Source organism: Sorex araneus, chromosome 1 (assembly GCF_027595985.1).
Source record: "Sorex araneus isolate mSorAra2 chromosome 1, mSorAra2.pri, whole genome shotgun sequence".
Classification (NCBI taxonomy): Eukaryota; Metazoa; Chordata; class Mammalia; order Eulipotyphla; family Soricidae; genus Sorex; species Sorex araneus.
Window position 1 is genome coordinate 430,346,813 of NC_073302.1, and position 23,353 is coordinate 430,370,165.

The 23,353-nt window shown below is 53.9% G+C and overlaps 1 protein-coding gene across 1 annotated transcript in view; it reads right to left on the reverse strand.

Annotated features, from left to right (window-relative positions):
- Positions 1-23,353, reverse strand: part of PLXNA4 (plexin A4) — a 437,848-nt gene that overhangs the window by 45,697 nt on the left and 368,798 nt on the right. The window contains exons 15-21 of the mRNA XM_055136802.1: positions 21,519-21,655; positions 19,462-19,629; positions 16,609-16,702; positions 15,919-16,158; positions 12,155-12,301; positions 10,794-11,028; positions 6,584-6,726 (exon numbers count right to left, since the gene is read on the reverse strand). Coding sequence (XP_054992777.1) covers positions 6,584-6,726; positions 10,794-11,028; positions 12,155-12,301; positions 15,919-16,158; positions 16,609-16,702; positions 19,462-19,629; positions 21,519-21,655 — 1,164 coding nt within the window. The remainder of the gene's footprint in view (positions 1-6,583; positions 6,727-10,793; positions 11,029-12,154; positions 12,302-15,918; positions 16,159-16,608; positions 16,703-19,461; positions 19,630-21,518; positions 21,656-23,353) is intronic.

A 23,353-nucleotide genomic window follows, 5' to 3' on the forward strand; every position in this document is an offset into this window, starting at 1 on the left:
TATTCATGGCACATTTGATATGCCAAAAACAGTAACGACAAGTCTCACAATGGAGACATTACTGGTGCCCACTCAAGCAAATCGATGAACAAGGGAACCGACAGTGCTGCAGTGTCATTATTATTATTATTATTATTATTATTATTACAGTTTCTGGGATTGAACCCAGGGCCTCATACAGTTGAGGGAAATCCTCTGGGTAGAGCTCCACCCCCCTCCCCATACACCCCTCCAATTGCATACCCTTAGCCCTCTTGGTGCAAGTTCAGAGCTACAGGGGGTTATGTAGGGACTGGAGAGACAGTACAGCAGTAGAGCGCTTGCCTTAAAGTCACCCACCCTGGCACCGCACATGGTCCCCCGTCCCCATGAGGAGTAATTAACTGGTGGGCACAGAGCCAGGAGTAAGCCCTGAGCATGACTCAGTGTGGCCTGAAAAAACTAAAACGGGGGGTGTGCTTCTACTGAGGCCGACCTCCATCAGCCCTCCACGAGGACCTCAGGAGGCCAAGGCCAGTCCCCCCACTGAGGCCCCACTAACACACAGCTGATCCGTCTCTGGTTCATGGGTCCAACAGACAGACCAGCGCCACCAACCCTGGGCTGTGACACTCCCAAGCCTGGCCCTGCCTGGTCCCACTCTGGGCCTACTCGGGGGCACGGAGGGCCCAGGTGTGCAGTCCAGAGCCAGACACGGGCACTTGGTGAATGGGCAGGGATCTGCCCCTGCTTTATTCTACAGCTATTTCCCCGAAGAGGGTGAATCTGACATCCCACAGCGGGGATAGCGCTGGGACAGTCCAGCAGAACTGTAGTTATCCTGGGTGCAATTCTGGGGGGCCGGGGTGTGTAGGAGGGGGCGTGCCTTCTGTTGGTTAAAGAAAGTAGATAGGGATGCGTGTTGGAACGTTGTATGTATGTTCAATCATGAACAATGTAAACTCAATCATGAACAATGTCCTAACAGAGTATCTCATGTGATTTACTTAAAAAAATTGTTTTTAATTTTTAAAAAAAGTAGGTGAAGGGTCACTCAGAGAATTTCGTTTCTGAAAAGAGGCATCAGGCCAGATGCCCCTGGAAACCTCTGCTCTAGAGGATCAAAACTGGGGAGACGAGGCAGCCCAGGAATTCAGACGGTGGCACAAGTGACACTGGTTCTTGCCACTAGTCTGCAGAAGGCCTGTGTTCTGGGCGTGGAGACGGGTGCTGGCTGGGCACAGACGCCCATCAGACCCAGGTCTTGTGACCAAGAGGCCAAATCTAGGATCTTGAAGTGCCTGGAGTAGCAGAGAAGTGCTTCCGGGAACTCTGACTTCCCGGCACCCAAAGGGTCGGGGAGTCAGGAAAGCGGGCAAAGACAGGAGTCTTTCCCGTTCTCGGTTGCCCTAGCGAGGTTCTGGTGGGATCAGAGGGCGATGTTGAAAGAAGGTGCTCAGGAGTCAGGGGCCCCCTGCAGGCCCTCCTGGAGACCCCTCATCCCCACCCTATTCCCCCACCCTTGCCTGCCTCCTGCCTGGCCCCCTGGCTTCCCTGCTCCACTGGGGGGCTGGTGTGGCAGCTTCATCTCACCCTCAGCCTGAGACGCAAATGCTCTGGCTATCTGATTCCCACAACTCTTCCCCCAAACTGACAAGTGCCTGGCTACATCCTTTTTGCCTCTGCCCCTATCGGCAGAGCACCTGGCCAGCTCTACGAACGAGAGACCGTGGATTTGATCCCCAGCATCTCTAAATAAGAACTGCAAACCTCTGTCCTCCTGCCTCTGTACACCACAGAATCTCTGATTTCTTCCGGGTGGTAACAGACGGTGCCATCACCTGGGCACAGAGCCGCCACATGGCACACACTGACCAAAATGGGTCCTTACAACTTGGCAAGGAAGCCTGTAGTGCCCTGCCCTGAGGACCTCCTTTCGTGGTTTCAGACACGTGGGCTGGGGAGGGGGCCCGGAGAGTCTTACACCCCAGCATGGCTGCAGGGAGGCCTCTAGCAAGGAGGTCCAGCAGAGCAGCTGGCAGGGAAAAATAGTATCTGGTCAGGCAGCAGTGAGCATCGGAGAAAGAACAAATCTGACTCCTACTCAAAGGGTTGATTTGTCTCCCCATGACCCCCCACCCTGGGTTCTCAGTACGAGAACGGGGGACTTGTGTTGCCAGAGTTCTATGGACATTAGATAAAGCGATGCATGTACAGCCCAGGGGTGGTTTGATGGGCCGCCTTCCCCACTCCACTGGCTGCTTCTCCCAGATCTCTCGAGCTCGAGAATCCCCAAGCTCATGGCTGCTTTGGCACTGGGTCCTGCAGAAGGGGGAGATGCAAGCAAAGACTCTTGGTAAAGAGTCCGGAACAATCCACCCCCCCCTTTGTAGCTTGCCGCTCCCACTCTGCAAAGTCCATGCCACCCCCAAACAATATTTCCTTTCTTTTGGAAATCCAGATGGTTGGATCATTGAGTGGAAGCCCGGATATAAAACTAGAGATGAAATGTTCATGGTAACCCAGAGGTTGGAGTTTAGAGGCAAGGAAGAAATGAAACGGGGTTTAGGTGCAGACCATGTACTCTGCTTTTACAGGACTGTTGGGTGACCAAGTGTCCCAGAAACCCCTTCCCCAGATGCTTAGATTTTACCCGATGGTCACTAAAGAGAGGATGAGATGGCCTGCTCTCTGGACAGCCTGGAGTCATGGGCACTTCCTCCTCCACAAGCACTTGTGGCTCCTGCCCAGCCAGTGGGCTGGCATCCCAGTGCCCCCAGACTGGCAACTCTCTTTAGATGGGTCGGTGACTCTCCTGGGATCATTTCTACACTCAGAAAGCCAACAGGGAGTGATACTTCTGCTGGCAAGAGGGGGCTGGAGACCTCTAAAAAGAGACTGTCCCATGCAAGGTGACTGGATGTGTCATAGAAGAGTGGAGCCTGCCCTAACCCTGGTTCTCGTGGGAGAGTCTCAGTTCATTTCTGCCCACAACCAGAGCGATGCATAGGTCCAGGAAAAGTCACCTCTGCGATGGAATGGAAAGGAGAGGAGCTGCTCAGAGAGATACTCACACACCCCTGTTTGTAGCCATGTGACCTCTCATTGACAGGAGGGAGCAACCCAAATGTCTGGGTACAGAGGAACAGACCCACCAAATGGCAGGTAGAAGCCATGAGGAGCACTGGACCTTCGAGGGAAAGAAAGTCAACCACAGGCTGCAACATGCTGAGCGCAAACACTGTGTGAGGCTGGAGAGAGAGCACAGAGGTGCATGTTTCACAGGCCATGGGCCCTGGCTGCATCCCCAGCTCTACATGCCACCCCTGCACAGCACCGTCAGCTGTGGCTCTGGTGGTCCCGGGTACCATAGGGCCCCAAGCAATGCCACATCCCCAGGCCCGAGCATCTAACTGTCTGGTTTAGTTGGCTGAATATCAGCAGGAGAGGCCCCTAGCACCCTGAGCATCATTTGCAACACCTCTCTCCCACCTCCTCCTCCAGCACAGAACATTATTTTACTACAAAAGAAACCTTTTGGAAGACAGAGAGCTTTTTATCTGTTTTATTTTGTTTTGGGGGTCACATCTGGCGATGCACAGGGGTTACTCCTGGCTCTGCACTCAAGAATCACCCCTGGCAGTGCTCAGGTGACCATATGGGATGCTGGGAATCGAACCCGGGTTGGCCGCGTGCAAGGCAAATGCCCTACCTGCTGTGCTATTGCTCCAGCCCCGGACAGAGAGCTTTGATTCTACTCATAGGCTCTGTGTAGAGTAGTCAAATCCATAAAAGGACAGACAGTGGCTGCCAAGGGTCAGGAGAGGGACAGATAGAGGAGACATTCTGTGCATACCGATTCCCCCTGGGAGAATGGAGAAAGTTCTCGAGGTGGACGGTGGTAAGGTGAGTGGACAGAACGCCCTACACTGTACATTTCAGACTGGAGGAAAGGACATGTTTTGTATCTACTTCTTTTGATTTGTTTTCTTTGGGGGCCACATCTGGTGATATTTGGGTTACTCCTGGCTCTTCACTCAGGAATCACTCCTGGCAGTGCTTGAGGGACCATATGGGATGCAGGGTTCAAACCCGGGTCGGCCACATGGAAGGTAAATGCCCTACCCGCTGTACTATCATCCTCACATCTACTTTAACCCACTTCCTAGAAATCACATGAGCGACTTGCCTCCAAGGACGTGCCTGACCATTACCCGTCTCAGAGCTTCCGGTTCAGAGAGGGCAGTAAGCCTGGAGACTCCCTCTCTGGGGGGCAGCTTTGGGCGCTCAGCACCACTCCCCTTGGGGAGAAGGCCAGGAAAGAGGATCCCTGGGCTGGAGGTGGCTGAGGTGGAATAAAGGCTTGCCGGCTTCATTCATAAAGCAGGCAGGAGGTGGGTCAGAGGCAGAGCTGAAGGTCCTTCCAGAGCATCTTGGGGGTCCCAGTGACATGATGTTAGCCCATCCGTCACAGATCAGGGACTTTGAACAATCCCAAGCCTCTCCCATGGCTCCATTTAGCCCTCAGACAACACAGCAGCCTGTTTGGGAAACACCACACACACACACACACACACACACACCTTAGCTGCTCCTTGCAGTACTGAATTGTTGACTTGGGATTCACAGTAGGGAACACTTTGGTAATGAGACCAGTACTTGAAGTCCCTTGCTGGGGCTATGGTCACTCAGCAAGAGATAGAGCGGGCATCACTGGACATGGACAGAGAGAAAGGCTGGAGCGAGCAGAACCAAATCCCAGAAGCCTTCTGCAGGCCTGGGTGGGGGTGTTCATCCCAAACCCCCTGATGAGGTTGAGGGAGGGAGGATCAGTGACTTGACTCTGGTTCTGGGCAGACCGAGCCCATCCCACACCTTCCGAGTGTCCAGCCAAAGGAGTGGACCACGTCTCCGTGGTGTAAAAGGTAGTTTCTGAGACTAGGCTGATCTGGGGTCTCTGGGCAGATGGGTAAGATAGGGCTCCTTCTGCAGCCCTAGAAGGCTCCGTTTGGGGGTGCCTGGACATTGGAAAGTGAGGCAGGCAGGGTTGGATGGCATTGTAGGGAAGCACAGAGTCTGCCAGAGTTTGAGGGTAGGCTTGAGGGGCGAGGGAACCCTAGATGGCCTTTCCCTCCTGAGGCAGGCTTGCTGGGCGGGGCTCTAGTCTGTGCATCTCGCTGAGGAGCCGAGGCTCAGTCTGGGGGAGAAAACATGTGGTGCTGAACCATTAGGTGTTGGGACTGTTGCCCGTGTGTCCTGAGTACAGACATGAAGGCAAAGAGCTGGGGGAGGTGCATTTCCTCTGTGGCCATGGAGCCCAGTCCCAGAATCTGTATAAGTGCCTTGTGGTATTAATAACACACACACACACACACACACACACACACACACTGCACTCAACAAACAAGCACAGAGAATAGTGTGTGATTCCCCCAAAGTCCACAGGGACTCACTGAGTTTGCTGCAGAGGGACATGACCTATTTAGCTACTAGGAGAACCCACCATCAGTCCCTAGGGTTGGTCCTGCAAAATCACGCAACTCTCTGCAATAGCTCTGCTTCTGATTTCAGGGACAAGACCGGCTGCAGGGTTCCACTTATTTCTCATTGTTGTTGAGGATGCAGATTTTTGACGTGTCCTAATGAAGGCTTCCAGGCATGACAGAGAGGTAGCGCTCCCAAAGTTAGGGCCATAGCCTTGTCACTGGAAGCCCACAATCAGAATTCTAACTCAATGGCCGACACCACTCCCTCCCAGCTGTGAACTCCAGACAACCACTGGGTCCTTGTGGCCTTTGTTCCCTGTCTCTGGATGCGTGTGCACAGACCCACTTAGGAGACGAAAATGAGAGCGTGCGTGTCACATATCTGCAACCGGACTGGGCTGCTAACCCATGGCCACCTAAACAGAGGCTCTTCCTTATGGGGATTATTCTACCCCTGTTTCCTCGCATTTATATTTTTCACTTTGCTCTGGTATTTGTCTTAACAGTCATTCCAAATCCCTTTTGGAACAAAGGGAAATATGAATATATGCATAAGCCAGATACTATGCTAGACAGTAAGTGGGATAAAATGTTCCAGAGATGTGGTCCCTGCTGGTACATACGACAGTTAATGTTTTCATCATTCGCTTCCCCATCTCCACTTAGCCTACCCACAGACATGCAGCAAGCACCAACTAAGTGGCAAAACCCTTCCACTGCGGTTTCTTAACCCCAGGCTCCGTGACCTCCCTGCCTTCCTCTGCTGCTGTCTTATTTCTGCATACAGGAACCTGATGCCCGTTTTCTAGGGAGAGGATCTTCCACTTCTGGTCAGTTCTCAAGCTGTCTGCTACAAACTCCCTTTCAGGTAGACAAAGTCCACCTTCCATCTAAGCTCTGAGGGTGTCTGACTCAGTCCCACCTCCTCCAGGGAGACTGATGGCAGTGATAAGAGGCCTTGAGGGGTGAGGGAAGGGGATGCGAGGACCAGGAACAAGTTGTTATCCCCCCCACACACCACACATGGGGGCTGGAGAGGAAGGAGCCACCAGCTTTCTGGGCCCAATATTGTGACAGACATGATGAGGACGGGCAGGGCCATGGACACTGTGTCTCACCTCAAGGTCCCGGAGGACGGGGTGGTCTTCGATGCCTGGGAATAACACCCGCATGGTGTAGGTTCGGTAGTCCAGGAAGGGAATCCCTGCTCCATCCAGGTCGCTGGTCAGCTCATGGATGTCGGTCTGCAGCTCCGCAAAGGCTGGCACAAAGAGAAGCCCATGACAATGATGAGGTTGGCGGGGCTCAGGCAACCCCAACACAGATTTGGAACCTGCTACCAACCCAGGGGCACATAAGCAATGGACCATGAGGTACAGGATTAAGCAGGGGCAAAGGTCTATGTGTGTGTTTGTGTGTGTGTGTGTGTGGTGTGTGTGTTCATTGAATCACCGTGAGCGACACTTAGAAAGATTTTATGTTTGAGTTTCAGTCATACGATGATCAAACACCCATCCCTCCACCAGTGCACATTCTCCACCACCAATGTCCCCAGTATCCCCTCTCCAAACCCAACCCTCCCCCTGCATCTATGGCAGACAATTTCTCCCATACTCTCTCTACTTTGGGGCATTATATTTTGCAATATAGATACAGATAGGCTATCATGTTTGGTCCTTTATCTACTTTTATCACACATCTCCCATCCTGAATGATCCCTCCAACCATCATTGACTTAGTGATTCCTTCTCTATTCTAGCTCCCTTCTTCCCCAGTTCATGAGGCGGGCTTCCAACTATGGAGCAATATACCTGGCCCTTGTGTCTACTGTCCTTGGGTGTCAGTCTCATATTGTGTTATTTTATATTCTGGGTGTGTGTGTTTTAAGTAACTAGGAACACGGCGGGGGAAGGCATGGGAAAGAGTAGTATGAATGGGGGTTGAGGGGCGCTGTCCACAGTTCTGTGCTGCTGCTGGACCCAGGATGGCCTCCCCAACTAATAACAAAGGGCTTTGTTTTGTCAGCTACAGAGGAATATAAAGTGTGGGGTTGAGGAGAGAAGAGAGTTCCAGCAATGGTCTGGTCCTGACACTGGCTTTTACAATGGCTATTCCTGCAGATTTAAGAGTGACTGCTTCTGGGGGCTGGAGCAATAGCACAGCGAGTAGGGGGTTTGCCATGCACGTGGCTGACCCAGGTTCAATTCTCAGCACCCTATATGGTCCTCCAAGTACCACCAGGAGTTATTCCTGAGTGCATGAGCCAGGAGTAACCCCTGAGCCTTGCCAGGTGTGACCCAAAAAGAAAAAAAAAGAAAGAATTAACTGCTTCTGATGCCCCATGCAGCTCACTGGAGCCATCAAATCACCCAGGGAGGCTCAGATGGCAGCTCTGTCACCCTCTGCAGACAGAAACCAGATGCCCTTTTTCTGGGGAAAGGATCTTCTACTTCCGGTCAGTTCCCAAGACATCTGCTACAAACTCTCACACCCTCCTTCTGTCTAAACACACAGGCTGGAGCTTTTCCCTCCTGCAAGAAGGTGCTTCTGAAAGGTCAAGGATGTGGCAGGACTGCATTGGTGGCAGCTTAGGTGCCCAGAGGGTCATCAAGACCAAGACTCTCCCTGTCCTCTGGGAAGCCCAGCCTGTAGCCCAAAGCCCATCTGTGCCCCCCAATTATGCCCCAGCCTGTCCTCTGTGGCTGGAGGCAGCCAGGGGACTCTGCCTGGGCTTCCCAGCTCTGCTCATACAGATACCGCCCACTCATGTACACACATAGGGCGCATGAAACGCATGCGCATGTCCCCACGCTCGTACACACAGATGTGCGCACACACACACACTGGTGTGCACACACAACCAGGATGGTGAACACGTCATGATCAAGCAGAACAGCCAGTGGCCAATGACTCATCTATTCCTACAGACACGAGAACAGAATGGTGGTATGCGGTGACCTCATGTGCCACAGCTCGAGGGTCTTGCAATGCCAGTGCCATGCCAGGGAGCTCTGCAGCTGTCGCAAACACAGTATGGCCACCCAGGCACTACTCCATCGCCCCCTGCAGTGTTGATCACAAGGTCTGGGGCACTTGGGTTTGGGGCCTTAGGGATGCTGGTGTTCCTGGCTGGAAAGGCAAAAGTCTCCTGTGTCCAAACAGAATTTTGTTTTTTTTACTCTATATTTTTGTTTGTTTTAATTGAGTCACTGTGAGATAAACAGTTACAAAACTGTTCAAGATTGGTTTTCAGTCATACAATGATCAAACACCCATCCCTCCACCAGTGTACATTTCCCAACACTAATGTCCCCAGTTTCCCTCCCATCAACTCCCACCCTGCCTCTATGGCAGGCATTTTCCTTCTCTCTCTCTCTCTCTCTCTCTCTCTCTCTCTCTGTCTCTCTCTCTTGGGTATCACAGTTTGCAAGTAAGCACACAGTAAGCACACAGTTCTTATCCAGAATGATCATTTCCAAATATCTTTGTCATAATGGTCCCTCTCTATCCCAACTGCTTTCTCCCCAGCACTTGAGACAGGCTTCCAACCATGGGCTAATCCTCTAAGGGGAATTTATCCGAAGTACATGTGCATGCCGGTCAAAGGGAGCTGAAAACCTTGGGAACAGGTACTGTGGCCCCAAGCCATGCTGAACACATGAGTGTATCCTGCGAGAAACCCATGTGTGCATGTGTGTGCGGGTGTGCACTTGTGGGCACAAGGGAATGTGTGTGTGAGCACAAGTTGTGTGTGTGTGTGCTTGTGGGCATGAGTGAATGTGTGTGAGCATGTGTGAGCACGTGTGCGTGCATGTGTGCGCATGTGTGTGCATGTGTGTGTGTGCGTGTGTGTGTGCCCGAAGGGTGCACTCCTGATCAAGCAGTGACCGTGTGTGTGTGTAAGCGTGTGTTTACACAGCAAGACCAGGCTGGGTCTCTGCAGAGCCGCTGTGTAGGTGCCACCAAGCATCGTCCCTGGCTCCAAGCTGCCCTGCAAAGCTCAGAGCCAGCTCAGGGAGACCCAGGAAAGCGGTGCCTGGTCAATCCTCGCTGCCCAAGGCTCTGGGTCTCTCTTCTGCTCTGTCCAGGGCCTGATGCTGGAGCCCTCTCCCAGCCCCCTCACAGACACTCTGACCTGACTCTGTCACTCACTGCCCCTCTGGTCCATGGGAGTAGGAGCCCCATTCTCAAGGCCCTAGTGTGCCTACGCCCCTCCTCCTGGGGGTCACTGGCTGCAGAGGGGGAAGCCAGCCCTGTCCTCCACCCGCAGCTCTCCCTCAAGCCACCAAGCACCTCTAGCATGCAAAGTCCTCCTGCCTGTCACACACAAGCGATTCTAATCGCTACACCTAATTAGAGGGAAGAGCAAGGTGTGGGGAAGAAAACACAGCAGCGTAAACATAATAAGAGCCCGTCGTTAAGAGTCCTGGGAGACAACCATGCTGCCTGCTGAGGGGGGTGGGGGGAGCCCAGGGCCTCCGGACGGACTCCACGCACACATCCCCGGGAAAGCACCAGCTCACACCTTCCCTTGGAGACTCCCAATCGATCTCTCGGTGCGGGGAGGAGGGACGGGTAGGGGTGGACCCACAGCCCGACTCTTAGATTTTTTACTCAAATTCAGCTCAGCTAGGAAAAATCTCAGAACACACTTTGGCCTCGCCTTGCCAGTGCAGGAAAGGGCTGAAGGTGACCTTCAGAGGCAAGACACCCTCCGAGTCTCCCAAAGAAGCAAGACTCGGTTCGCTGGGCCGGAAGTCTGGGCTGGGAGGTGCTTGGGAAGGGGTTCAAACGATCCCTGCCCTTGGGGCTGGAGCGATGGCACAGCAGGTAGGGCGTTTGCCTTGCATGCGGCCAGCCTGGGTTCGATTCCCAGCATCTCCTATGGTCCCCTGAGCACCGCCAGGAGTAATTCCTGAGTGCAGAGCCAGGAGTAACCCCTGTGCATTGCCGGGGTTTTCCCAAGAAAAAGCAAAAAGATAAATAAAAATGATCCCTGCCCATGTAGGGGAGAGAAGGGAAGGGGTCTCGCGGGGGAGAGGAAGGGAGCTCAGCCTCACGCAGCCTGGCTTGGCGGGAAAGCGAACCTGCTATGGGATGGATGACATTGGGGTCGAGGTTTAGAGAAGTGGCTGAGTTCCACAGGGAGCTCCCCAACCTTAGCCCTGCCCACCGCTGCCCAGCCTGCATGCTCTGCTCATGTGTGAGACACACACACATGAATGCCTGTGCACGCACACAACTTTGCACACAAGTTCACACATGTGTTCCAGGTACACACACACACACACACACACACACACACACACACGGGGCCACTCCATGTACCTTCCTTGCACTCCAGGGCCACTCGAGACTCCAGGTTGTCCATCTGCATCTGCAGCCGCTTCAGCGTGAGGTCACTCTCGCGGGACTTGCGTTTGTAGGCGATGAGCACGGCCACGATGAAGATGATGAGGAGGCCGCCGGCCACGGCGATGCTGACGATGGCCGGGAGGCTGAGCGGGCTGTCAGGGGCGATGTACACCATGCCTGGCGAGTACTCCATGCCACCAACGCGGGCCTGGGGGGGACATGGAGGGCAATGGGGTGCTGGGGGTGGCGGCAAGCACCTCCCAGGAATGTGTCCCCAGGTGCAGGGATGAAGCATGCGGCCGGCAGTGGGCAGCAGGGCAGGGACTCAGCCAGCAGGACCACCTTTGGCTATGAGAACTGAAGTCGGGGTGTCGTGGGGCTGAGGGAGAGCGGTATACACGGCTCCTTTCGACACGGGAATCACCCGTCCTCACATTCAAGAGCCGACATTATGATTGTCACAAGGGAAAAGCACACGGCTGTGAGGGAGAAACGGATGCCGTGACAAGCTGCCGCTGACATTAAGTCTCAACGAGTCCTCAGTTTCTGTTTCCCCAAAGCAGGACTTGCAGTTTCTGGGAAACTCCCAGTTGAGTTATTTGCCTAGATAAGGAATTGGGCAGTTGGGTCTGGCCGGTCATGAGGGGTCACTGCACCCTCCTTAGAAACTGTTACTAACCATTGCCTAATTGCTGACCACTGTTGTAATAGGACCACTGCTAAAAATAGACCAGGATATAAATTCTTTCTCACCTCTGAACCCTCTATAAACTGCTTGTGATTAGGAGTCGGGGTCCTTGTCAAGCCTCCACTGTGTTGGATGAGACTTGGGCCCTCACTCGAGCTAGCAATGGCTCGGGCTAGTAATCAAGTTCCTTTTTTATTAAGGCTTTTGCATTATCATGCGTGGACTTGGTCTCTCCACCATTGGGGATCCAAAACACGGGCACAGCATGACTAGTCTAGAAAGATCTTGGACCACGGAGCCAGAACCGGATTCCTGAGTTCATCCCAGGAGAGGACTGAGCTCAGAAGGTGATGTGACGGGTCTGCCCAGGCCCACGGGGCGGGGGTGGGGGGGCACAGTGTGTGGGGGGGTGCTCCCCTGGCAGTTCCTGCCTCTCAGCTCATCCCATCAGGCTGTGCACCCCTGTCAGCGGCACCTAACACAGACGGGGACGAGGCCACACAGAGAAGCAGCTCAGGGGTAGGGAGAAGCAAACAGTAACGTCTCCTCGCAGGCAGCCCAGACAAAGGTCTGCAAGTCCCGGGCCCCCAGCAGGCAGCAGCTCCCGCCTGGCCAGAACCCCATGCAGGGACAACGGCGGCCTCACCATCACTTTGTGCCGCCCGATGAGGTTGGGGGACTCGCAGAGCAGCTGCACGTCCGACACGGTCACGGTGCAGGGCTTCTCCCCGACGAGCACTGTGTAGTTGAGCTTCACGTTGCCCCCAGCCACCGGCGGGATCAGGTTCTTGCCCTGGAAGGAGAGAAGCCCAGCCCCCAGGCGCAGAGTCAGGGCCCCAGCCTGGCTGGCCGCCCATCACTCCCCGGCCCCTTCGTGGCGGGGTGGCCACGGGACCTCACTCTGTGGCACGGACTATCCCGCTCCCCACTTCCTCGGTGGGAGGTCAACAATCAAGATGCTCTTTTCGACTAAAACTTCAGCCTCATCACGGAACTAAGCAATCTAGTAAAAACAGAGATCAACAAATGGGACTACATTAAACTAAAAAGCTTCTGCACCGCAAGAAATACATTGACCAGAATCCAAAGACTATCCACAGAATGGGAAAGGATATTTACACAATACCCATTAGATAAGGGGTTGATATCAATGGTATATAAAGCACTGGTTGAACTCTACAAGAAGAAAACATCCAACCCCATCAAAAAATGGGGCGAAGAAATGAACAGAAACTTTACCAAGGAAGAAATACGAATGGCCAAAAGGCACATGAAAAAGTGCTCTGCATCACTAATCATCAGAGAGATGCAGATCAAAACAACCATGAGATACCACCTCACACCACGGAGACTAGCACACATCCAAAAGAACAAAAGCAACCGCTGTTGGAGAGGATGTGGGGAGAAAGGGACCCTTCTTCACTGCTGGTGGGAATGCCGACTGGTTCAGCCCTTCTGGAAAACAATTTGGATGCTTCTCAAAAAATTAGATATTGAATTCCCATTTGACCCAGCAATACCACTGCTGGGAATATATCCCAGAGAGGCAAAAAAGTACAATCGAAACAACATCTGCACATGTATGTTCATCGCAGCACTGTTTACAATAGCCAGAATCTGGAAAAAACCCGAATGCCCCAGAACGGATGACTGGTTGAGGAAACTTTGGAACATCTATACAATGGAATACTATGCAGCTGTTAGAAAAAAGGAGGTCAAGAATTTTGTAGTTAAGTGGATGGGCATGAAAAGTTTCATGCTGAGTGAAATGAGTCAGAAAGAGAGAGACAGACATAGAAAGATTGCACTCATCTATGGTATATAGAATAACAGAGTGGGAGACTATCACCCAAGAACTGTAGAAATAAGTACCAGGAGGTTGACTCCATGGCTTCGAGGCTGGCCTCACATTCCGGGGAAAGGTCAACTCAGAGAAGCGATCACCAACTACATTGTAGTCGAAGGCCATGTGGGGGAAGGGAGTTGCGGGCTGAATGAGGGCTAGAGACTGAGCACAGCGGCCACTCAACACCTTTATTGCAAACCACAACAGCTAATTAGAGAGAGAAAACAGAAGGGAATGCCTTGCCACAGTGGCAGGGTGGGGTGGGGGGGAGATGGGATTGGGGAGGGTGGGAGGGACACTGGGTTTACGGGTGGTGGAGAATGGGCACTGGTGAAGGGATGGGTTCCCAAAGTTTGTATGAGGGAAGTATAAGCACAAAAGTGTATAAATCTGTAACTGTACCCTCACGGTGATTCTCTAATTAAAAATAAATAAAATTAAAAAAAAAAAAAACAAAAAAACTTCAGCCTCATGTTTCACTCGGGGCGCCTCAGAGGGGGGCGAGTGAGACCCCTCCCCGCCCCAAGGGATGCAGCCCCGCTGCCGAAACCACCAGAACTCAACCACTGCCATGCTCACGGCTGCTCTCCACACACTCGGGTCGAGCCTTATCCACAAATGAATCCCCAGAAAATCCAGGTATGTGGGACTTTGTGGCTGAGAACCCCGGGTTCAGCGGGACCTGGAACAGAGATTCTCTGCCCATATCCCCCCACCCGTCTCCAGCAACTCAGCAGTCACACCCCTTAGCCACCCCTGGCTGGCGCCTGATAATGTCGTGTTCGGTCACCATCCAGATCACATGTCCCTCTCTTCCGGAAGGGAGCAACACAATGTTCACCATAACCATGCCACTGGACCCTGCACTAGGCTGTTTCACTCGGGGCACCCTGGAGGGGGGCAGGTGAGACCCTTCCCCGCCCCAAGGGACCCAGCCCTGGCAGCCGAAAACTTCCAGAACCCAATTACCGCCCTGCTCACAGCCGCTCCCCACACACTCCGGAAGAGCCTCACCCATGAGTGAACCTTTCCTGGACTGGGCGGCCAAATTTGCGGTTGCGCGTCATTTCATAAGACACAATCTACCCATACTCCAAGAGTTCCGCACCACACTTGAGGGGAATTCAAAGTAGAAGGCTAACAACCTTAGAGGGAAATATATTATTTCGGTCCTGCTTGGGGCAGGGATTGGGGTTCGGGATGGAAACACCCGAAATATGGTGGTTGGAAGGTGTATGGTGGTGGGATTGGTGTTTGAATATTAAATGTCATCAAGTATTTTGAACTCTAGCACTGCAGCACTGTGGTCTCATTGTTCATTGATTTGCTCAAGCGGGCACCAATAACATCTCCATTGTGAGATTTGTTGTTACTGTTTTTGGCATATTGAATACACCACGGGTAGCTTTCCAGGCTCTGCCATGCAGGCAGGATACTCTTAGTAGCTTGCTGGGCTCTCTGAGAGGGACGAAGAAATTGAACCCAAGTCGGCCGCGTGCAAGGCAAACACCCTACCCATTGTGCTATCGCTCCAGCCCATTTTGAACTACATTATAAAATTAAAAAAAAAAACCCTGCAGCCTCAGAAGAATCTGCATTCCAGAGTATCAAATAAGTTAGAGTGAATTTGCAGGTGCCAGAGAGATGGTCCAGAGGCTGGTACAGGCGTCGCGTGAGGGAGGCCCAGGCCCCTAGCACCACACAACCCCCAAGCACTGAGCTAGTAGGAGCCCTGAGCACCTCCAGGTATGGCCTCCCCCTCAGTCCTTTAAAGAAGATTTGACCCCTGTGCTCCAAAGAAACTTGGCTGTGGTTTGCAGAGCGTGGTCCAGGAGGGAGCTGTCAAAGCCTTGATCTCCCAGATTCTGAACTCAGGGAACCAAGATTAAGAGCTGGATGACTTGCGTTCTGTCAGCCCTGCTCAGGTCCCCACAGACTGTCAAGATTTTCCTCTCAACTGCACTCATTTGTGGAGTGTAGGGTAGCATCACATGAGGCTGACACCCAAGGACAGTAGATACAAGGGCCAGGAGGATTGCCCCATAGCTAGAAGCCTGCTTCATGAGCGGAGGGGAGAAAGCAGATGGAATAGAGAAGGGATCACTAAGAAAATGATGGCTGAAGGAACCAGTTGGGATGGGAGATGCATACCAAAAGTAGATAATGGACCAAACATGATAACCTCTAGTGTCTGTGTTGCAAGCTATAATGCCGAAAAGTAGAGAGAGTATGGGGAATATTGTCTGCCTTAGAGGCGGGGGGTGGGGGTGGGAAAGGGGGGGGTATACCTGGGATATTGGTGGTGGGGAATGTGCACTGGTGGAGGGATGGGTATTTGATCATTGTGAGATTGTAACCCAAACATTAAAGCTTGTAACTATCTCACGGTGATTCAATAAAATTTTAAAAATTTAAAAAAAAAAAAAGACTTTTCCTCTCACTCCAAGCCCACAGCCAACCAACTCCGGGCCACACCTCAATTGCCAGGAGGAATTCTGATCTTGAAATGTCCTTCCTGCCTGCCTGCCTACTGCCCCCTGCCCGCCCCCACCGCTGCCCCCTACCTTCAGGATAATGGGTGTGCCCGGCTTGAGCTCCAGGATGCCAGAGGGACCAAAGGCCTCAAAGACGGGGTTGGGGTAGTAGGTGAAGTTGGTCTTGTTGAGGATGAGCAGGGACTGCACGTTGTCAAGGATAAAGCCGAACTCCTCGGGCCTCTCGGTCAGGTCGGATTGGTGGTCGGGCCCCAGGGCTAGAGCAGGTGCCTGGCAGGTCATTTCTGTCTCGTTTAGAACCTCGCAGAGCTGCAGGGGGCACCAGAAAGGGAGCCAATGGGGAGGGGCCAGGGCAGAAGGCCGTGCAGACCCCGTGCAGACCATCTCTGCACCCCACAAACGCCAAAGCACCAGTGAGTGTCCCAGGATGCTCATTATGCAGTGTCAATGGGGCCCCGGAGGGGTGGTGCCACCACAGCCAGAGCAATCTCGGCGGTGTGCCCCCCCAGCTCCCCCCTGAGCTGTGACTCGGGGGATGGCAGAATTAGGGCATGCAGCCCCCAAAGCTGTTTGTGCACCCGAAGGTGTGAAGACACTCATATCTGCTCTCCCATCCCACCACTCCAGTGCTCAGGAGCATCAGCTATCATGGAGCTTTGGGTCTGGGACAGACCTGCCCCAGCACCCCTGGGGGATGTGCGTTATGGCAGGGTGGGGAGGGGGTTCCGTCCCCACCATGCCTACCAGCCCGTGACTCACATTGATGTGCTCCTTTCCTTCGTGCTTGGCGCGGATCTGGGGGTTCTGAATGAGGTCCAGGTTCGTGCCCCATACGGCGATGGGTGTGTTCCCGCTGGCCGGGAAGAAAGGAGAGGGCGTGTGAAGACGGGCACGGGAATAGCAAGGGGGCGAGGAAGAGGAGGAGGAGGACCATCCATCAGGCCGAGCACTGACATCACAGACAATGATCACCAGGCAGCAGGACCTCGTTCTCCAGGACAACTATGATGAGCTGACGGCATAATAATAAGGACGGATACGCAGCCCCCGGGAGGAGACGGGACCAGATGTCCTGGCTGTCCTGCACTGAGCTCATCGGGAGCACAGACCCCCGTGGAGGGCCACAGCTCTCGCAGTTCCCTGAGGTCTCCCAGCTGCTTCTCGGCAGCCCCCGTGCCCTCCCCAACCACTCACCAGACTGAGAGTTTCTATGCCCTGAGCCCCTACTCCAGAGACGACCCCCTGAAAAGCCCCCCTGAATCCATGTCCAATCTCCTGCCCCAGCAGGGAAGTCCCACCCACCTCCACCTTAGAGGCTTCAATCAGCTGAAATGGGGCGGGGGGCGGGGGAGGGAAACAGAGGCCGCAGACTGAGGACCCCACTCTAGGAATGGGGATGTGAGAGGTACTGGATTTAGATTCCCCCACAGCCTGGGGGTTCGGGGGTGGGGGTAGGGAGTCTGCTAATGGGGAAGGATCAGGACATTGGGGGAAGCTTTCAAAAGGAACCAGATGCCGCTGTCCTGTTTTCATGCCAGCCTCAAAGCTGACCTGAGCTGGTGTGTGTGTGTGTGTGTGTGGGGGGGGGTGACCTTCTTTGGAATCTCCTCAAAAAAAAAAAACAAAACACTTGATCCTCAGTCAGGGACTAGTTTCGAGAAGGATCCAACTAGCTAAGGCAGTTCAAGTGTGATGGGTAATTCTGAACCCTTCTCTTTCTCTCCATCTTTCTTCTCCCAGTGCTTTCCCTCGGCTTCCTCTTGTCACCCGCCACACGTGTAAGGCGCCTGTGCACATACATGAACACATGCACTGACACCCATGCATGCATGCAGGAAGGTGCTAGTGAAACCCTGAGAGGTTCTCTGCCCATGCCGTGTTTGAGAATGGGCGTCTGGAGCCGACTCTCTTCTCAATTTGCTCCATCCTCAGCTCAACACAGTTACCCATCTCCCAACCTGCCCATTGGCAGCCAGGGCCCTTTCTAAGCACAGTCGAGCCTGTGATGTCGCCACGAGGAAGCCTGACTGGAGCCAGCTGTGACTCCTTTTGGGATGTAGGAGGTAAGCACCTCCCAGCTGCCGGGACTCTCCGGGTCTTTCTGGCAATGCCTAGAACCATGTTGTTTATTTTTTTGCCCACTCCTGGCTGCAGGGGCTCAGGGGACCAGATGCAATGCTGGGGAATGAATCTAGGTTGGTCGTATGCAAGGCCAGTGCCCAATCTGTTGTACTATCCCTCTGACTCATAGAATCACTTTTGACCAGCTATATTCCCTTCTCCTCCCCCTTCTCCCCAGCCCCCCACATCCTTAGATTCATCTATGTTCAAATCACGGATAAAGTATTTAAGGTTCGAGCTCACAGAGCAAGTGCAGAGAACCTGTCTGATCCCCTCTCAACCAAATCTGCCTTTTATTCTGGGTCTGAGGTTGGGATGGAATGTTCTTTCTGTAAAGGGCCAGTTTCCCCAGCCATAGGGCTTACTGCAATTACTCCATGCTGCCCCGGTGATAAGAAAGCAGCTCATTTATGACTTAGGGTGGCTGTGTTCCAATAAAACTTTATAAAATAAAGACTTGACCCCTTGGCTAGTGGTGGCTGACCTCTGGTTAAAAAGTTGGTCCTCTGTCATCAGAGTGTGGCATTCCCTTGTTGACCTTGGCAGATGCACTGAGCTGAGAGTGTTGATTTAGATTCTTCTAGAAGCGCCCTGGGTCTCGCTTTGTGTAGACTTATGGTTTACATGGAATAGCAGCTAAATCCGATCGCTCCTACAGTTTCACATGTGTATACAGGCTCTCCTCACCCTTTCAACACCCATTAGTTATTGAACTTGTAAACTGGCATTGAAACATCACAATGGTGCTCTGCCGCACCGGCTTTATAAACGTTTGCAGTGGAATATGCGCTCTTTCTTCAGAGGCAAGCCGAAGATTCATTTCTCAAGGTTCCCGCCGCCTGCCTTAGCAGCATTTGATGGAGGACTGTCTAGATACATTTGTAATAGGTGAAAAATAAACCAGATTGCAAAACCCTTGCTTTTGAAAACCCAGATCCAAGTTGGGAGTCCAAATAATATCACTTCAACTTCAACTGCGTTCTATTAACTATGTTTGCATGAGGTCTGCAAACATCGTTGTGTGACAATAGAACCTCAGAAAGGGAAAAGCATTCTCTGGACTGGATTCACCCATGATTCATGTGGAGACCATCTCTCCTGGGTTCCCTGACACCCCCCAGGCGCTGAGGGCTGAGGAGAGTTGAAAGGGGGAGGGGGATGGGGGGGAAGAGGCAGAGGAGTGAGCTGAGGCAGGCATTGTGCAATGAACTTGCCTCTCCCTTATTCCCTGCACCATCCTGAGAGAAAGGGGGTCCCGACCCAGCCTTACTCTGAGGACTGTGGGCTCCCAGTGGTTGGAGCTTGGCCCAGTCTTGCTTAGAGGTCAGAAGGGGGAGTTCTGGCAGGAAGGTTGTGACTGGGGGGAGGGGTGCTCTTAGAGGACCCAGATAGGATGGGGTCTCAGGACTTTCCCGGCATTGGTGAGTTGAGGAAGGACAAGCGAGGTGAAGGGGTGGGGGGCGTGGGGGGCTCCCTCCAGGCCACTCCTACCTGACAATGCTCCACTCAGGCTCAATGCGTACAATGGTGGGGTCCTCCACGTACTGGAAGGACAGGTCCTGATGGTGGATCTTGGCCCGGTCCACCTGCACGGTGAGCGGCATGTCCAGCCCCTCTTCCGAGGAGGTGGTGTTGCAGACGATGGAAGATGGGGAGCGCCTGGAGGGAAGAAAACCTTGCTGCTGGGTTCTGGGAGTCCCACGCCGCCACACTGACTCCCTTACGCCTTAACCTCCCGCCACTGCGTCCTCCAAGATCCATTGTCATCAGCTCAAGCCTTGCATTTGGGTCCTGCTAAGCCCCACTTGAGATTTAGTAAGAATCTTGCTGAGTCAGAGTTGCGAGACAATGCCCACCCCATCTTTGAGAGCCCAAGGGCTGGAGCCCGCAGCAGTCCTTGCCCACTGGCACCCGGTCACCCTGTCCTGCCTTCATGAAGGCTGCCCTTCCTCTCCATTTCTGTCATTTTCCAGCCACTCCTTGGCTGATACACACCTTCCCGTGGCCTTCTCTGCTGCATCTGAGCCTCTCTCTCTCTGTGTCTCTCTCTCTCTCTCCCCCTCTCTCTTTCCTCTCTCTCTTTCTCCCCTTTCTCCCTCTTTTTCTTTCTCACTCTCTCTCCCCCTCCCTCCCTCTCTCTTTCCCTCCCTCTCTTCCCCCTCTCCCTCTTTTTCTTTCTCTCTTTCTCCCTCTCCCTCTTTCTCCCCCTCTCCCTTTCTCTCTCCCTCTTTCTCACCCTCTCTCTCTCCCTTTCTTTGTCTCTCCCTCTTTTTCTTTCTCACTCTCTCTCCCTCTTTCTCCCCTTCTCTCTCCCTATCTCTCTCCCTCCCTCTCTCTCCCTCCCTCTCTCTGCCCTGCCACCCCCCACCCTCTGACGCACCAGTTCAAGGTCAAGTCTTCCCAGCATGCTATGCTCACAAGCACCAGAATGACTTCCTCTGGCACATTTGCTAATTTAGGATTAGACCTGGTTGTTCTGAGACTTAACAGGACCCTCAATGTACCTCTGCCCCCAGTCCCCAGGAAATCTCCTTCTGTGGGCCCCTGGGTGGCATGGGAACGAACATTGCACCTTTCAAACATACAAGTATTTATGGACTTGGACTCCAACATCCCCCCCCCAAAAAAACAAAACATCCCTGGGAAGCCATGCTTATCAACCCATTTTATGATCAAGGCCCCCTTACAACTTTGTTTGCTCGCTATACCCTACACCCCTCCTACCAGTTGGGCCCCTAGTTTCATGCCTTGCCCCCGAAGGACAGAATAGTCACCTTGGTAATATCATCCTTGGAATATCTCAGGGGTGCAGGATGGTGAATATGGTCCCTGGTTGCTGCTCGAAAGAACCTCAGGAATCCTGAGGTCCTTACTAGATGGAATCCTGGGGTGTCTGGGGGTGCCTGTCTTTCTGGGGCTGGAAGCTGGGGTCCACAGAGGCTGACCCTGACACCCAACCCCCAAAGGAAGGAGGGTCTGAGATTCCTTTTCCCAGAAACTAAAGAGGAGGTGGTGGCCCTCGGCCCCAGCCTAGCCCAGCTCTTAGGTTCACAGGCGCCTCCAGGACCAGCCCACAGGGACAGGTGTCCACCCTTGAGGCTGCACCCCGCTTTCTGAAGCCCTCCTGCTGTCTGTATAGAAACCACTTCCCGTGAGTGTGTGAAGCTCGCCACCTTCCAGCCTGCAGCCGCTGGCCAAGAAAACTCTCTCCAGCCTGTCTCTCCCAAGACTGGGCCTGGAGACGTCATGGAATGGGACCTTCTTGTGGTCCCATTCCGGACCCACTCTCAACAGCCACGGGGTGCAGCCCTCAGGAAGGTTCTGGACTCCACAGTGTCCCTTCAGGCATTCTAGGGGTCTGCCCGGTGGGTGGTGAGAGTGCCAGGTGCCAGGCAGGACAGGGGATGCCCACAGGTCTCCAGGGAGCACCAGCCCCACCCAGAAATTTAGGTCCCACCTGAAAGTGAGAACAGCCACCTCCGAGTGAATGAAGCACTTCCCGGGTAGTGCAGACCCGCCCTCCTCTGCCCCCATCCCCAGGTGAGTACCTGTGGAAGAGGCAGGGCTGCCTCCCAAACATCACCACCACGTTGCTGCCAGCGTTCAGGTTGGTGCCCGTGATGGTCACTTGGGTGCCCCCGGACATGGGTCCCCGGCTGGGCTTCAGATCTGAGAGTGTCAGCGTCTGAGGAGAAAGCGGTGGGCCTGAGGAGGCTTCGGGGAGGCCCGAGGCGGCACCCGGGCTCCCCCAGCTGCCTTCCAGGACCCTTAGTCAAGAGGGCCTTTCTGCAGCTGTTCAGGCTTGGGTGGACCGGAAGGTCTGAGCCCCTGAGCGCAGCAGTCACAGCGACCACACAGCAGCGGAGGGAGGGCTTCCGGTCCGTGTCTACCCATGCTGTCCCTTCATCAGCCAAGAGCTGCACACAGTCGACACCAGGGCTCCCGACCCCCGGCTCAGAGAGGTGGAGGCCAGTTTCCAAGGTCACCCAGGTACTCAGTGGCCGCCCTCTCTCTCCCTGAGCTCTGGCTCACCCCCTCTCTGAGCCTGGTCTCTGAAGGTGACCTGCTCTGCCCAAAATCTCCCGAGAGCCAAGCAAGGCGGAGAAGCAGCCAGCGCCAGGCTGTGAGGGTGCCTGCCAGAGGCCCAGAGACCCCTGCAAGGGTCAGTGGAGCAGTGAGCAGTGGGGGCTGCGGATGAGGGCCAGGGGCTCCGGAGCTGAGGATTTGGAGTTGCAGTTTGTTCTTTCATTAGCATTTTAATGGAAAGAACTTTCCCGGGTCCCAGGTGGGAAGCCTGTTTCTGCATTTAAATGAAGGTTTTTCCATCCCCCTCCTCCTTGAAGGAAGACTGCACCAAAGAGGGAGTGGCTCAGCGCCCCCAGCAGGCCAGAGACCTCCCCGGGCAGGAGGCCTCGGCAGAGCCCAGGAAGCCTGAATGCTGGCAGCCTGGCACGTGGGCACCTAGGGGTCACGTCTGCAGCCTGGCCCTGTCCTCCCAGATGTGGGACATCTGATGACGCTTGCTGACAGCTGGGCTCAGAATCTAACTCAGATTCCACTCCTCCCGCCCACTCACCCCACCAGTCTGTGTGGACACTAGGACTGCCCCATGGAAGATGGTCTGTTTCTGAGTCTGCTATAGCCAATGACCCCACACAGGCCAGGTGAGGCTGCAGAAAGAGCATCCGGACCCGCTGCCATGGCTCTGTGTGTCACAGGACCTGTCCCTTAACCTCCTTCCTAACCATGTAGCCTGGCCCAAGGACCTTAGATCCACAGGGCTCCAAGGGGGTCCTGCTCTGTACGTGGTCCCCGCTCCTTTCCTCACTATAAGGGGAGAGCTGTTGGTCCTGGGTCAGGGTGCATGTTTTTCGCATGTGCCTGTGTGTATGTGTATGCATGTGTGTGCACACATACTTGTGGGGGTGCATACATGCATACATACATACATGTGTGGATATGTGAATTTCTGCACATGTGCATGTGTGGATCTGTGTATACATGTGTGAGCCTGCATGCGCATACAAGCACACATGTGTGCACGTGTCTGCATGTGCTTATGCACACAGCATGCGTGTCTGCTCGCACCCTCTGGCAGGTGATGGCCATCTGGTACAGGGCGCTGGAGACACTGTCTCCAGCAGGGCCACTTAACTGGGGTGGGCGGGAGGCAACCTTGGTGGTAGCTGCAGGTGGGGCTCTTGCAGAGGTACAGTGGGGCCCTGCTGGCTTTGGGGGGAGGGGGCTCCTCTCCGGGGCTGCCTGTGTGAGGGGGACTCTGGGCTGGCAGAGGGTCTGGAGACATGTTTTAAAGCTGCAGAAACTCCTCATTATTCAGGCCACACTCCTGCTCAATTCATGGCGGGTGGGTAGGGGCCTTGGG